The sequence below is a fragment of the Neolamprologus brichardi genome, chromosome 12 (genome assembly GCF_056152115.1).
Source record: "Neolamprologus brichardi isolate AB-2024 chromosome 12, ASM5615211v1, whole genome shotgun sequence".
Lineage (NCBI taxonomy): Eukaryota > Metazoa > Chordata > Actinopteri > Cichliformes > Cichlidae > Neolamprologus > Neolamprologus brichardi.
The window spans coordinates 2,854,931-2,868,748 of record NC_142115.1 but is presented as its reverse complement, the minus strand read 5'-3'; the positions used below and the strand labels follow the sequence as shown (position 1 = coordinate 2,868,748).

Sequence of the window (13,818 nt, the reverse complement as noted above, 5' to 3'; positions counted from 1 at the left end):
GATAAACAGGACTCAAATCAAAAGGTAAAGCACAAAAGCAAAAGCCAATGTCCCACCAATACTTGTATTTTTTGTACACAGTCTAATTCTGAAGTTTACTGATTACATCTTCTGTCTGTGTCAAAATGTACCACTAAGTCAAACAACAAACGTGACTTGTGGTTAATTGCATAACAAAACCAGTTTGAAATGGTAAAATGGACTGGGACTTGCAGCTGTATTCAGAAGTTTACATATGCTCATGTGCACGAATGCCAAGCCCCACCTTGACTCCTCCAAACACACCTCCTGGCACTGTGGTCAAATAGCTGAATCGTTGTTTCGTCTAACTCTGTGTAACCTTCTTGTACAGAAGGGCTGTTACCTTTTTCTTTGAACTGTTTTTTCCCCCAGGGTAAAACAAAGTAAACAGTCATTGATCCAAATCATTCAATTCATATGTGCATGGCTACGGGTGAAATCAAGCACCTGGGCATGCAGACTGCTTCTATAAACATTTGCGAAAGAATGGGTCTCTCTCAGGAGCTCCGTTGCCCATTTCATGCTCCCAGCTTTGTGGGAACAGGTTGGGTATGGCCCTTCTTGTTCTACCATGACTGCATGACCACTGCACAAAGCAAGGTCCATAAAAACATAGGTAAGTGAGTCTGGTTTGGAGAACTTGTGAGAACGTGGCCTGCTCAGAATCCTGACCTCAACCCAACAGAACACCTTAGGGATGAATTGGAGAGACTGCGAGTCAGGCTTGTTCTTGTCTCGTCCAAACGATTAAGCATAGTACACAAATGTTAAAAGGGTTGAGGCTGGAGCTTTGGTAAGGCAGGTAAGTTTAATGTTACCCTGCTTTATCACTTCCAAAACCAGTTTTAATGTGTGTTTTGGGATTACTGTCCTATTTGAATACCCAAATGTGTCCAATAGTCAACTCTCTAGCTGATTTGAGGTGAAGTTGAAGAATCTGGAGTTAATGAAGAAGGAGGATTATTCCATGCGCTTTGTATAATGCATCAACAGCATGAGGCTGCCACCACCATGCTTGACAGCTGGTACAGTGTTCTTAGATTTACAAATTTATATTCACTCCTCTAAACATACCTCTTGACGCTGTGGTCAAATAGCTCAATCTTTGTCTGGTCCCCTTCTTTGAATGTTTGTATGATGCATGTTACAAGTTACCACACTGTTGAGCAGCTTTTAAAGTATAATTCATTCTTCAAGAATGTGATTAATGCTTTCAAATGGCCTTGTGTAGACAGTTTTTGACACCATCCATTAAACGGTCCTCATATTTAACTTGATATCTGATTGTTGCTTAGTTACAGACTGATTGGTTATTACATTTTTTTTTTACCTCATTTAGCTGACTAAGAAATTAATCACAAGAACAGTACTTATATGCACATATTTACAATAATCTGTTGTTGCTAGCTCCAGAAGACCTTCCCAACCTGTAAACCTGCATCAATCTACAATTTTCCTTCTTAATATTCAATGAGTTTGCTGAACTTTCTCAATGTTCTGAAAATTGGTCAAACCAATAAGTGCTGTCAAACAAATACTTTATGAGGGCAAAGAGAAACTACCAGTTATAGTCAATCATGGTTGCTAACAAGAGATTAAATAGGCTTTGAGCTTATCAAATTAAAATATTTCATACAACCTTCAGCACCAAATATTAAAAGATTTGAGGGTTTGATATATTTGAGGTTTTTTTTTAAACTTATATACTGTATGAGTTGTTAAAACAACTCTTAAAAGCCCAAAATTACCATGACATTCATGTCCAGGAGTGTATGTTAATTTCTGTCCACATCCGTATATAGCACGTTTCTACTCAGGTTGAGCAGTCAAAATGCTTCCTTCTTCAGTGAACTATTCAACTCTGCTGTTCCTCCTTTACATCAAAGCATAGGTTTCACCTGGGTAACCCTTGGGGAAGGGGACTGGGGTATTTCTTTAAACACGCTGGCTATAATTCTTCCCAGGTGTTCACTGGTATAAGGGGGACCTTTGCCCTAAGGAGAGGCAGATGCACAGTTGGTTGGGCCAAGCAGCTGAGAAGCAGACCTTTGTAGGGGGGCTGAGTGTTTATGAGCTTTCCTGTTGGTCTTTCCTGTTGTGGCCTGTCAAAAAGCCCTAGTCTGGCAATCCTTCTTTCCAGACAGGTAACAAACCAACAACAACAGGCAACGTTTGTGCTCTAAACTGGGCTGGAAGTGTACTAGATCTCTTTGAGATTGTAGTTTACATGGGAGCTGTGCAACCTAGATTGGGGACATGAGAAAGCTAAACTCTGATTGCTACAGGAGTGATCTGCCCCCATCCAGCATTCTGCAGTTAGTACATTTAAATTGGTAAAACCTGCATGTAATTTTGACTGGAAGAGTGAACCACTCACTCAGCCCTCAGGTCATCAGGATGAAACTAAAAACATTATCGCCAATATAGTCTCATAGGCAGGCCACAGCATATTAAAGACACATGGGGGGGTCAGCTAGGGCAGCACGGCCTTCATAACTAAAGAAAATACGACTGTTCTCAGCTGTTTAGACATTTGGAAACATATCCGATCCTAGAAATTTCACAATTAGCAAGTCCATAGCTGCACTCACACTCTTGAACTTCTTACATGAGTATTATATGATTATTGACTTAAGTTACCCTTATCTATGACCTCACCACTTTGCATAATAGTAAGTTACATAACAGTACCTTAACATGATCCAAGTTAGCCAGCAGCAGCTTTCAAATTGTATTTCAATGATCTCAAGAGGCATTTCTACCCAGATTGATGAAAATAAACAAAATGTTAATTTAAAAAAATCCCCGAGGACAAAAAAAAGATGCAATTAACATCTGCCCTTTCCTCTGCTATTGACTTACGCTGGAACACACATTAAGTACCCATCTCAGTGCCAAACGTTTATGTTTGCGGGCATTCAGCAGTCTGTCACATTATATCAAAGTACTTGGAATATATGATTACTGCAGTACATTACAGTTAACTTTACAAACAGTAATAGCATTGCCAAAGACACCAAAGACCAGTGTTTGTAGCAAACTAATGACATATTATACAAAATCTTTGCTCACTCTTAGTATTTAAAACTTTCTGACATTACTCATTTTCTGATCATTTTCTCCTGACACTCTGAGGCAACTACATTAGTGCATGACACGCTTGGATTGCCTACACTTAGTAGAAATTAATGTGATGTGTGTGATGTGATTAATGTGAGGAAAGAATTACATGGATGACATTTGAACGGGCCAAATGCCATTCCTGCTGAAGTTAGAGAGTAAGCCGATTAGGGGTTTGCAGCAAGGTTGGGCAATGACAGCACTTAATACCACAAGGGTGCATAACATGGCAAAGAGAAAGATAATACCGCCTCCAGCCAATGGTACCATTAGTAGATACACCTGTGGTATTAATTTCAAAATCCTACGTCGCCTTCTTCTCAAGTTATTGCAAGATTTTCAGAAACCCTGAACTCGGACCTGGAGGTCGAGGTCACTGAGATTGAAACGCGTCCCAGATTTTTTCTAGCTACAACTATGACATCTAATTCGCTTCATTCTGAAGTGACTGCATCTACAAATTTGGGTGTAAATAGTAGGGCTGGGCCATATCATACCGTTCACGGTATGATAAGAAAATGAAATCTTGTGATAGAATATGGGTAAAACACGCATGCACAGTGCCTTTGTTTTCATATGCACATGGCGGAAAAAGCATGGCGGCGACAGAGAATGAGAAGGGCGAAAGCGGATTGTTGAATGAAACGGATGAACCAGAACTGGTTTGTAAAAATGCTGCAACTTCAGTGGTGTGGAACTGGTTTAGCTTTCGTCCGTCAGATACACAACAAAGCACATTTTTTGGTAGAGCATGCTAGCGGGCCGTTGTTATTACTGAACCGATTTTATGTACACAGCGCTCAAAAATCTGTCAAAAAATGTTTTGGTACGACTTTGCTGAGCTACGAAGCCGCACCGCTTGATGGATTGTCGGAGCATTACGGCTATCGTAGGCAGGAGCCTGGCGGAGTGATACGTACTGTGCTGCAACATAATATTACTGTATTGTGTGTGTATAACCTCTTTTTAAGTGTTGTGGATATTATACATGGTTATGCTGAGGATATGTCGGCCAGTTTCCACTGGAAATGCCTTTTGGTTAAACTGTCAGCAAGGAATTTGCATTTGCACTGTTACATTTTTATATAACTTTAATGCAGATAAAAACAGCTGCTTGTTTAAGTGAAAATACATTGATGGGGTTTTTTGCACTAATAAAGTTGTGGAGTTGTAAAGTATTTTGTCTCGCGTCAATTATATCATCAGTTATATCAATCGCGAATTTTCAAATATATATCGTGATAAATATATCGCCCTGCTCTTTCACAATTTAAGGCTTTTTCTCAACATAAAATTCTAAATAAATAATTTGAGCCTAGGTAGTACTGGACACTTTAACATCGCTGAGGTTAAACCCTTTCTCAAGTAAGGTCTCACTTATTTTAACAAAATATCATCACATCATGACCAGTTCTCATCACAATCAAGAACTGGCGCCAAAATCTTTATTTTACTCCATTTCTTCGCCGTGTTCTGATGCAGAGATAATAAAACTATTGCACTAACACCACAGATTGCATGTAAAAGATTAACATAGTTTGTGGAGTGTTATTGTAAAGACTTGGCTTTACAGTTTTTTACTACGGCCTTTTGGCCATAGCTCTTCGTTTTCTGAAACCAGACATGAATGACGGGTGGATCTGACTGTGAAACTGAGTAAAGTGCAAATTCCTACAGAAGCTACTTATCAGTCACAAGCAGTGTTGGTCAAGTTACTTGAAAAAAGTAATCAGTAACTAATTACTGATTACTTCCCCAAAAAGTAATCCCGTTACTTTACTGATTACTTATTTTCAAAAGTAATTATTACTTAGTTACTTTTTAAAAACACAATTTACAACCTGAATAGGTGATAAAGTGATAGATCTTTCAGCCCAATTCTACTTTTTCTGCATAATCATCATACAAAATGTAATCAAATGGAAAAGTCTCTTTTTAAAACTTGTTTTATTAGTTTTAATCTTTTAACTTTATGCATCAAGCAAAAATTTAATTATATGCAACATTCTCTGACTGGAAGAAATTTGTTTAACATTTAAACCTATTTTCTGCACATTCCAGAACATAAAATAATATTTTTGTGTGTTTACACTCAGTCTTTCAAATAGATGCAAGTAAAACACAGCAGAAAATAAATAAAGTCAAAGACTAGCGGTCCTGTTGCTCTATTTTCACCTGTAAAGCAGGAGTGGGGTAGGCGGAGGTTTACCCTGGTGCAGGTGTGCTGCGGTCAGTGGAAGAATCCGCGAGTTTCTCTGTGAGTTTCCCATTACGTCGTAGCTACTCGGTGCTTGTTTGGAAGTTTAGGGTTTTTTCTCGGTAAAAAGAAGTTTTCTTCCCACGCACAACGGACACTAATGTTTTTGTCACTTTTTATGGAATCAAACTCAAAGTAAGGTCAGTACTTCCACGCTTTAAACGCTGCACGCTCATACTCTCTCTGCACTCGATATATGATCCATTGTTGATCTGCACACAGCTGTTGTCACGAACGTCGCACTTGCTTACGTCACTGTCATGAGACATTCTCGCAAAAAAAAAAAATCACGGTTTTAGTAACGCAGTAACGCAGCGTTCCTACGGGAAAGTAACGGTAATCTAATTACCGTTTTTGCAATAGTAATCCCTTACTTTACTCGTTACTCGAAAAAAGTAATCTGATTACAGTAACACGTTACAAGTAACGCGTTACTGCCCATCTCTGGTCACAAGTAGGCCTTCCCAAAAGGTTGTGTAGGTCTTCCATCCATTAAAGTCATTATCTATAATTGGAATCATGAATCACAGATCTTAATTATATCTATTCCTAATTACAACAACAACAAAAATAACAAGTCTCCAAAGTAAAAGTCTGTGTTACAAATGACTGCCTCCAGTCCAGGCCCATTATGTAAGGAGGAGAAGAAAAAAAAGAAAAGAAAAAGTCAGTCCCAACCTATCAGCGCGCTGGGATGTATAGCAACACCTTAAAGCATGTGCATATATCAAAGTTTTTGTTGCTAACTTCAAATTAAAGTGAGTGTAGCTTTTTCAAAAATATAAAAATTCTCAATTTGAATATTTGCCATGTTGCCTTTGGATCTCTGCAATTAAAAAACAGGGAATACTGATTTACAAACCCACACACTGTGTTTTTACTGAAATGTTGTACAAGCTCCCATCTTCATTGGACACAGGGTTGTATATGCTAGACTACACATGAAAGGGCCCCAAAGTACCACGGTGTCTAATGGAAATGGGACATTCTTATAATGCCAAACATCTCAGTTCTGTTACATCACAGGCCGCTCTACTGGCAGGCCGCTAATTATTCAAGGATGCCTTTTCTCATGACCAAACAATGGGCCACATTGCTGTTTTGGTGAACCACTCCACAAATGGGGAATGTGGATAATATTTTAATGAAGTGATGCTAATAAGTACATGGCATAAGAGCAGGCTGGTTATGCCACTGACAGCAGCTTCCCCGGACACAAGTAGACCAACTGAGCACATAATTGTCTAAAATGACTTGTTCAGTAAAATACTGGACCAGCTGCTGTCATTACTGGGAGGCCCCAAGCAAATGGTATTGTTCCACAGTTTTCACTTTGGATCACCAGATTTTTAAACCAAAGAAGAACAACAAAAAAAATTATTCCATGACAAGTTTGTCTAATTAAACTAACTATCTAATTAACTAGCTCATGTTGTGCAGCTGATTTATATACCATATTTACTGGGCTCTATGCATATATACCCTTACTGCTTTCATAGGAACTAAGGAGAGTTCAGGTGAGCGTTTACACAAAACCACAATCCATCTTACCAACAAACTCCTCCCAAGGTCAGACCATGCAATACTCTGGAAAACCTGGAGAAAAAAAAGACCTACCACCTCAGACTCTACTGGGCTCAATAGCATGTTAAAGTTCAAGGCCTTAGAATTGGGGGAAAAATAAAACAAGTAAAGCATGTTTGGAAGGTTTGAGACAGGAAAAAATAAAATAAAACCAAAAAATACAAGCACACAAGTACCAAAAAATAAATAAGGTGTAGTAATAGCCCAGGCAAAGTCCAAACCTCAAACAATTTCAAATGCTGTGGCAGGATCTGTGCATAAAACGGATGCCCTCTACAATGACGTGAGAGACTGATAAAGTCATACAGAAAATTAATAATCATTAATAATAATTATAATAATAATTAATAATCAAATAATTCTCATTATGGTTGCTAAAGGGGATTCTATAAGCTATTGAATCATGGGGTGTACTTGGTTTTTTCACGACTGCACAGAGTCCCGTGGAAACTCTTTCAATTACCACATGTAGTAATATTATTACAAATTTCAGCAAATATAAACTGATGACAAAAACTACTGTTTATTATATTAATATACCAAATATGTACATTAACAAACATGAAATATAAAAAATTTAATGAATGTGGAAGCTATAAAATACTTTCATAGCTTATGTCTGATAATATTTTACTTTTGTAAAAAAAAAAAAAAAAAAAAAAAAAAAAAAAAAAAAAAAAAAAAAACAACCAAAAAAAGTGTTTCGTTTTGGGGTTTGTTTGTTTTTTGGGGGGGGGTTTACCACCCAGGCTGACGACACCCCTGTGAAAACTGCAACACGAGCTGCTTCTGCTGAAGTACTGTTAACACACACACTCTGCCTCTCATGCACAAACAGCCTGGGACTGGCTCATAAACAGGCAGGCAGGCCCCTCAAAAGGGGGCAGGAATCCTCACCAGCCCTGTTTACTGGAGGAGAAGTGACACTGCTTCGCAGGCTAGTGCTTGGGTTGCAGCAGCCCACTCAGGACGCACTGAAATCACACTCCACTTGTGAACCAAATCTGAATCAATATCAACATAACTAAACTTTGCCATAGTAGTATACAGTATGAATAAAAAAAAATGTAACCAATAAAAATGCGTGAAGTATGTCTTCACCTCCTCTCAAATAGACTGGATTTGATGTATCTGGGATACAAGTAAAAAAATAATAATTCAGGTAAACAAAGTGACACAGCTGCATAAAAAACACAAGTTTAACAAAAAAAAAAAGAAAAAGCTTTACTGAAATAGAAAACATAAAATTCACGAGGATGAGAAAAACCTAACAAGATTATGAGTCTAATTTAATTAAACCACTTTGACTCAAAGTTCAGCAAACATCTAGGAATTCCCCAGAGTTACACTAGTTTCCAAAGATAAGGACTTAAGGGAAGCTGCAGCATTCACAGAATAAAGAAAACAAACTCCAAGGCTTAGAAACTCAGAGCTCCAGGTATGCAAGAACCCCAGAACAACAAGGACAGACTGCAATCAACTGAATCTTAACCTCTTTGTGACTGTCTACAAATACACAGACAGAAAAAAAAGCTCTTTGAAGTAATTCTCCACAACTGTGAAAAGGTGCCGATACTCCAGCCCAGGACTTATCGCATATCCCCCTCGTGTCCCTGCCTCTCCTACTGGGATTAAGTGGCTGCACGCTCAGCCAATGGTGAGTTTTTATAAGTAACTGGCACGGCAGTCTGATTAAATCCAGGCATTTCTGGGGTTGCCCTTGTTGGCCGCTTCAGCCCATTTTCATCACGGTTTGCATCAAGAGCCATTTATGAAAGACCTCTTTGAGCTCATGCATGTTTGATCAACTTTGTATTTACAGAGCCATGATTGGATATTCACTGTAGCCTACATGGATAAGTGGGGTGCTGTAAATTATTACAGCTGTGGTTCTCTAAAAGCTATGTGACTGGGTGGGCTTTTCCATGTTTGTGGTGTAAAACCTATTAACATATTTCCTCTAAAAAAAAAAAAGGGGGGGTAAAAGTGCTGCTGCTGTGGTAGCTGTTAAAGCAAGCCTTTGGAACCCTGTGGCGAATCATGACCTTATCTTCACAGTGGTTTCAACTGGTTTGGAGAAATCATTCCCAGATTTTGGAATAAGATTGAGCCAATGTATCAGTGATAATTAGTGTTGGGGCAGCACCCCTATGAGAAGCCCAATGCTGTAGGCTGTGCTGACAGAGTAAATTGGATTCAGTCAGGATGCAACAATATTTCCAAGTTTAAAAACATCAGAATTGCCAGAAGATGATTTTTGAATATCATCTCCAACATCACTGATAACCCCTGAACCAGTGTGCTCAGCTGCAGCTATTAGAGCCCTTCGCTATGACAAACCCTGAAAAGCTTTCTGCACTAAAATGTATTGATTTAGCTCTACTAGTACTAAAAGCATGTTATTTATCCCAGGTTTATCCAAAAAGCTTGATCTGACTCTGTCATATGAGCAGTATATTCATAAAGTCACGAAGCGAAGCACCTGATTTAACAAAAGTAAACAAACCAGATGATCTTTAAAAATTTAAAAAAAAAAAAAAACTCAGAAGGCAGCACCAGCAGAAACTTCATTTAAATATTCCAGCAGACAGCACCAAATTCAAACATCATCCAGGTTTTACACCATCTGCATCTCTGCTCATCAGTTCATCTCAACCGCAGATCACTGACAAACTATGGCATGTTAATCCGTTCACAGACCGAGCAGATCCTTCACCAGATATGTGAATTCATTATTCACTCTGAAAAGAGATCGCTCTGCCCTCATTCTGAAACACCGACCAGGGCAACACATGCTTCCTTTTTTTTGTCTGACAGCAATAGAATAAATTCCAAACTTGTTTATGCTCTTCTGGAAAAAAAAAGAAAAAAAATCAACTTAATACAAGGGGAGCAGAGGACAAAGCCATCATTTACTGTGTCACTTCAGGCAGATAATTGCAAAGATAGTGAGAACCCTATGCACACAGGAACTAAAGCTGGAGACGCTGACAATTCAATATAGTGTGGGCTTTTGTTGTCTAGCTCTGAGGACTGTGCTGCCATCATTCTTCATCAGTGGAACTAGACAACTGTTGACAAATGGAAACCACAAAGCTTTTCCTGACCGACAATCTGACAATCGCGGAGATCTGTGCCGAAGGTAACCCTTTATATAACGATACCAGCCATTGTTACAAAAATGGGGACAATATACTGCATCACACAAAAATGGCAAACAGAAGAATCAGGGATCAGAAGACTGAGTGGATGATGCACTTTAAAGATTAAAAAGAGAGAAAATAAACAGATCTCTTGTTTTCCTCAGTCACGTGTAGAAATCTCCCTCTTATACACATTAACACATCTGACTTCTCTCAGGTAATTTCATCAGTGCAACTTCAAAACCTCAACCAATCAACTCTTAAGCGCTCACAGGCACTAATCTGACATTTTAGTGACCTTTTGCCTTCTTCTGTGGTATGTCAGAGACCAGAGAAGCAGCTCCTGCCCATTTGCTTTCCTCTACACCAGACAAGCCTTTGGATCATGAGGTTTTCCTGTCAGAGGCAAAGCTTTGGACGTCACAGTCACCGAGTATGAGAAGTTTCACATAAGGTTAACATGTTCCCAATGTGGTTCTCATTTCAGCAGTTTGGACTGCATGCCATTCTCCAACTCTGAAGTGCAGTAACATCAAAAACATGCCCTTGCCATCAAAACAACTCTTTGAAAATCTTTAAGGATATAACTGCCTCAAAATTTGGAGTTGAAAAAAAAAGGAGGAGGAAAAAAAGGAATAAGGACGGAATTTTTTGCCACTTTTTCATGAATGGAAAAGGTGCATGAGAGGAGCTCAAACTGAAGTGAGAGGGGAGGTTTAAAAGTCTGGCTACCGATTACGTGACAGGGGTTATTTTGCTATATAGCCACGTGGAAAATTGTGATATAATAAAAGTAAAAACAAGTAAATAAATTAAGAAATAATACATTAAACGACTGAGAACCTTGTTACACAAAATGCCAACCAAACCACGAACTGACCCCAGGGTAATTCCGATAACCTGTTTATGTTAAATAGTTGTCTCCTGCTCAGCTTTCACAATGAGATGCGGCGCGCTGGGAGGGTCATGCTAATGTCCCGTCCTGTTAGCAAGCACGGCGTAGGCGAACTTTAAGAGTAAAAGCTGTAAATTTAAGGGGGCAATGCTAATTGCAAAACTTCTCCCCAGCGTAAAGTAAAAGCTTGCTTGTTCTTCGAAGCAGAGAACCCGTCTGATATACTCGGCTGAAATGTTATGCAACCAAAAGCATTTAAAGGTTTACATTACCATATTTTGAAACTTAGTTCACACTACGTACTGCTTCTTGCTATCGCCTACACACAGAGACGTCTGTAAGAACTTCGTTACGTTGGTAAAATAAAGGCTGATAGTAACAGGCGGACTGCATTTAAATTGAAAACGTAGCTAACGCAATTGCTCGTCGGACGTGTGCCGAAATGAACGGTGGCGCCTGTTTTATCGTATAGTAGCTGGGTTCAACTCTCTCTGGGTCAATGAGTTTACCAATAAGCGAACAACTGTAGAATATCACGTTTTCCAAACGGAGTTCGCGGCTCGGTTCTCTCCACACCATGAGCACGACACTCAAAACAGAGCTAAGAAATGTCAACTTACTTTCTGTGCAACGCATCCCATCACGAAGAGTAGATATGCTGTCATACAAACATGTACCCCGAGCGACGTAACGTAGCTCATTTTTTCCTAATTGTTTCTTTTTAACGCCACGCACATTGAACTGTGTATCCCGCTCCTCTGCTTCCCTCTCATTCACCTGAAGTGTCGGGAGCGCGCTCCCATCGTTCATGGGCAAACGCGGACGAACGCTGGACCGGACCTCTTCCTAATAAAAGCTCTCCGGTTCGACTTTATCCTTCCCAGTAATTTTAATTATTAGTTCGTACATTTGAGCCATCACTTTTGTTTGACTTTATTGTGGTTTCTTTCTAGTACCAGTGCTAGAAATGGATTTTTACAGTATTATGAAATGTTTCTTTCAGCTGAAGTATTTTTTTAAATGTTCCTTCTTTTTTGTCCGAGTACTTGTAAATCAAATCATGTGTATTTTATAGATTTTATTGTTTTTTATATAAGCCAAACCAAATGAAATTATGCAAAGTATTTTAAATATTACTTGTAGAATCAGAAGAAGAAGAAATATAAGCCGTATTCACAGAATTACCACAGTTGTGTTGAATCCAGGCTTCTGCTTTGGGGATTAAATTTTATTTCAGTATATTTATATCAGAAGAAAATTAATTTTGGTTTGCAGATTCGGGAGTTCAGTCTCACAAACTACACTGTTAAATCCGAAATATCCTTCACTTAAACAACATCCTTTAGTGTAACATTCAAGCTATCACTCAGAATGGTTTCATTTGATTTTGATGGTTTATATTTGGACTGTAGGGAAAACTTACATTTACCGGTGTCATTGTTGTTACCGCCATTAGATGGAGCCAAAGGCAACTGAAAACCGAAGAGAAGTAGAGGAGATTAAACAAGGCCGTGTGATTACAACTTCCCTTTAATTCATTCAGAATTCTTCCCTCTTATCCTGGATGTCTATGCAATCACTCCATGTCACCCAGACATTCTCAGATTAGCCTTAGGTTTGGAAAATAGTTATCAGAAGAAGTGAACAGAGAGGATAATGTTTTAGTGTTTTTTATTTATTTTTCTTGCCTTTAAAAAAAATACATTTCCCAACAGTAAAACTATATTTTCTTTTTTTCCACAGTGATCACAATAAATATGGAAAGACTTATAATATAGTCATATTAAATAAAACATATGACAAAAAAAATGTGAGCACCAGTCCTTGTGTTCAAAACTGACTCTGGGAAAGGTGTATACGTTTAAATGAAGATTTATTGCATTTATTCCATACTGTATTTGGGAGTATTGTCTCAGTCTTTCCATGTTCTGTGCAATATTTTTGGCTCATGTGCAATTATTTTGGTCCCAGTCTGTTTCAATGTTTCCTACACATACACCATGTATATAGTTCCACTCACATATGTATACATATACACTGTTTTTTATTTTATTCTATTTATTTAATTATTTATTTATTTATTTTCCGCCTTCGTTGTGTATTGGTTTCTCTTCTTCTTACTTTTGCACCTTTGTGGTTCAGCTACCCAATTTCGCTGTGCAAGAAACTGCACAATGACAATAAAAAGCTCTAAGTCTCTAAGTTATAACCACAGCTGTAGCTGCTAAGTGTGACTGGTAAAAACTGCAGAGATTTTCAATATAGCATTTCTAAACATACTAGTTTTCTTTAGAAAGCACAAATTATTTCTATTTGCACGCAATAACATTTGCAATGCAATTGCTGTGCAATGATGTCCTTTACCTCTGTAATGCTCAAATCCTGTAAAATCAAATTAAAACTGAGGGTTATCTTCCAATTTACACAGTGTATGAAAACATCAGCAAGGATTTGGCCTGTTACTTTGGAAAGTATTATACCAAAAAACCCAAAAGAAATAGCTTTACGCTTGAGAAAAAGAATCGTTAATGCTCACAAAGCGGGGGATGGATATACAAAGTTATCACAGCATTTCCAAGTGTCAGGAAGGGGAGAGAGAAGCATCAACAAGAATTTCAAAGAGAGAACAAGTCTGGCGGTAGGATGTGAAAAATTTCAAAGACAGATGTGACAGATGTGACTAAAGACCCAGAAAAGTTTACCATGACTCTAGTGAATGACTTAGTTAAGTAGGCTCAAAGAAGACAATCTATAGGACCTTACAAAGGAAGGTTACAGACCAAGAAATACTCTTCTTC

The 13,818-nt window shown here is 38.4% G+C and overlaps 1 protein-coding gene across 4 annotated transcripts in view; it reads right to left on the bottom strand.

The window, feature by feature from the left end:
- si:dkey-112e17.1 (uncharacterized) overlaps window positions 1-12,489 on the bottom strand; it is a 28,396-nt gene extending 15,907 nt beyond the window's left edge. For 2 of the 4 annotated variants that reach the window (XM_006805445.3, XM_035914179.2), the window contains exon 1: window positions 11,641-11,780. In XM_006805445.3, the coding sequence (XP_006805508.2) occupies window positions 11,641-11,721 (81 nt within the window). In that variant the 5' untranslated portion in view covers window positions 11,722-11,780. Of the gene's footprint in view, window positions 1-11,292; window positions 11,349-11,640; window positions 11,781-12,443 lie in introns of those variants that run through there. The other 2 variants (XM_006805446.3, XM_006805447.2) reach the window with 2 other exon arrangements.
- Window positions 12,490-13,818: the final 1,329 nt, after the last annotated feature.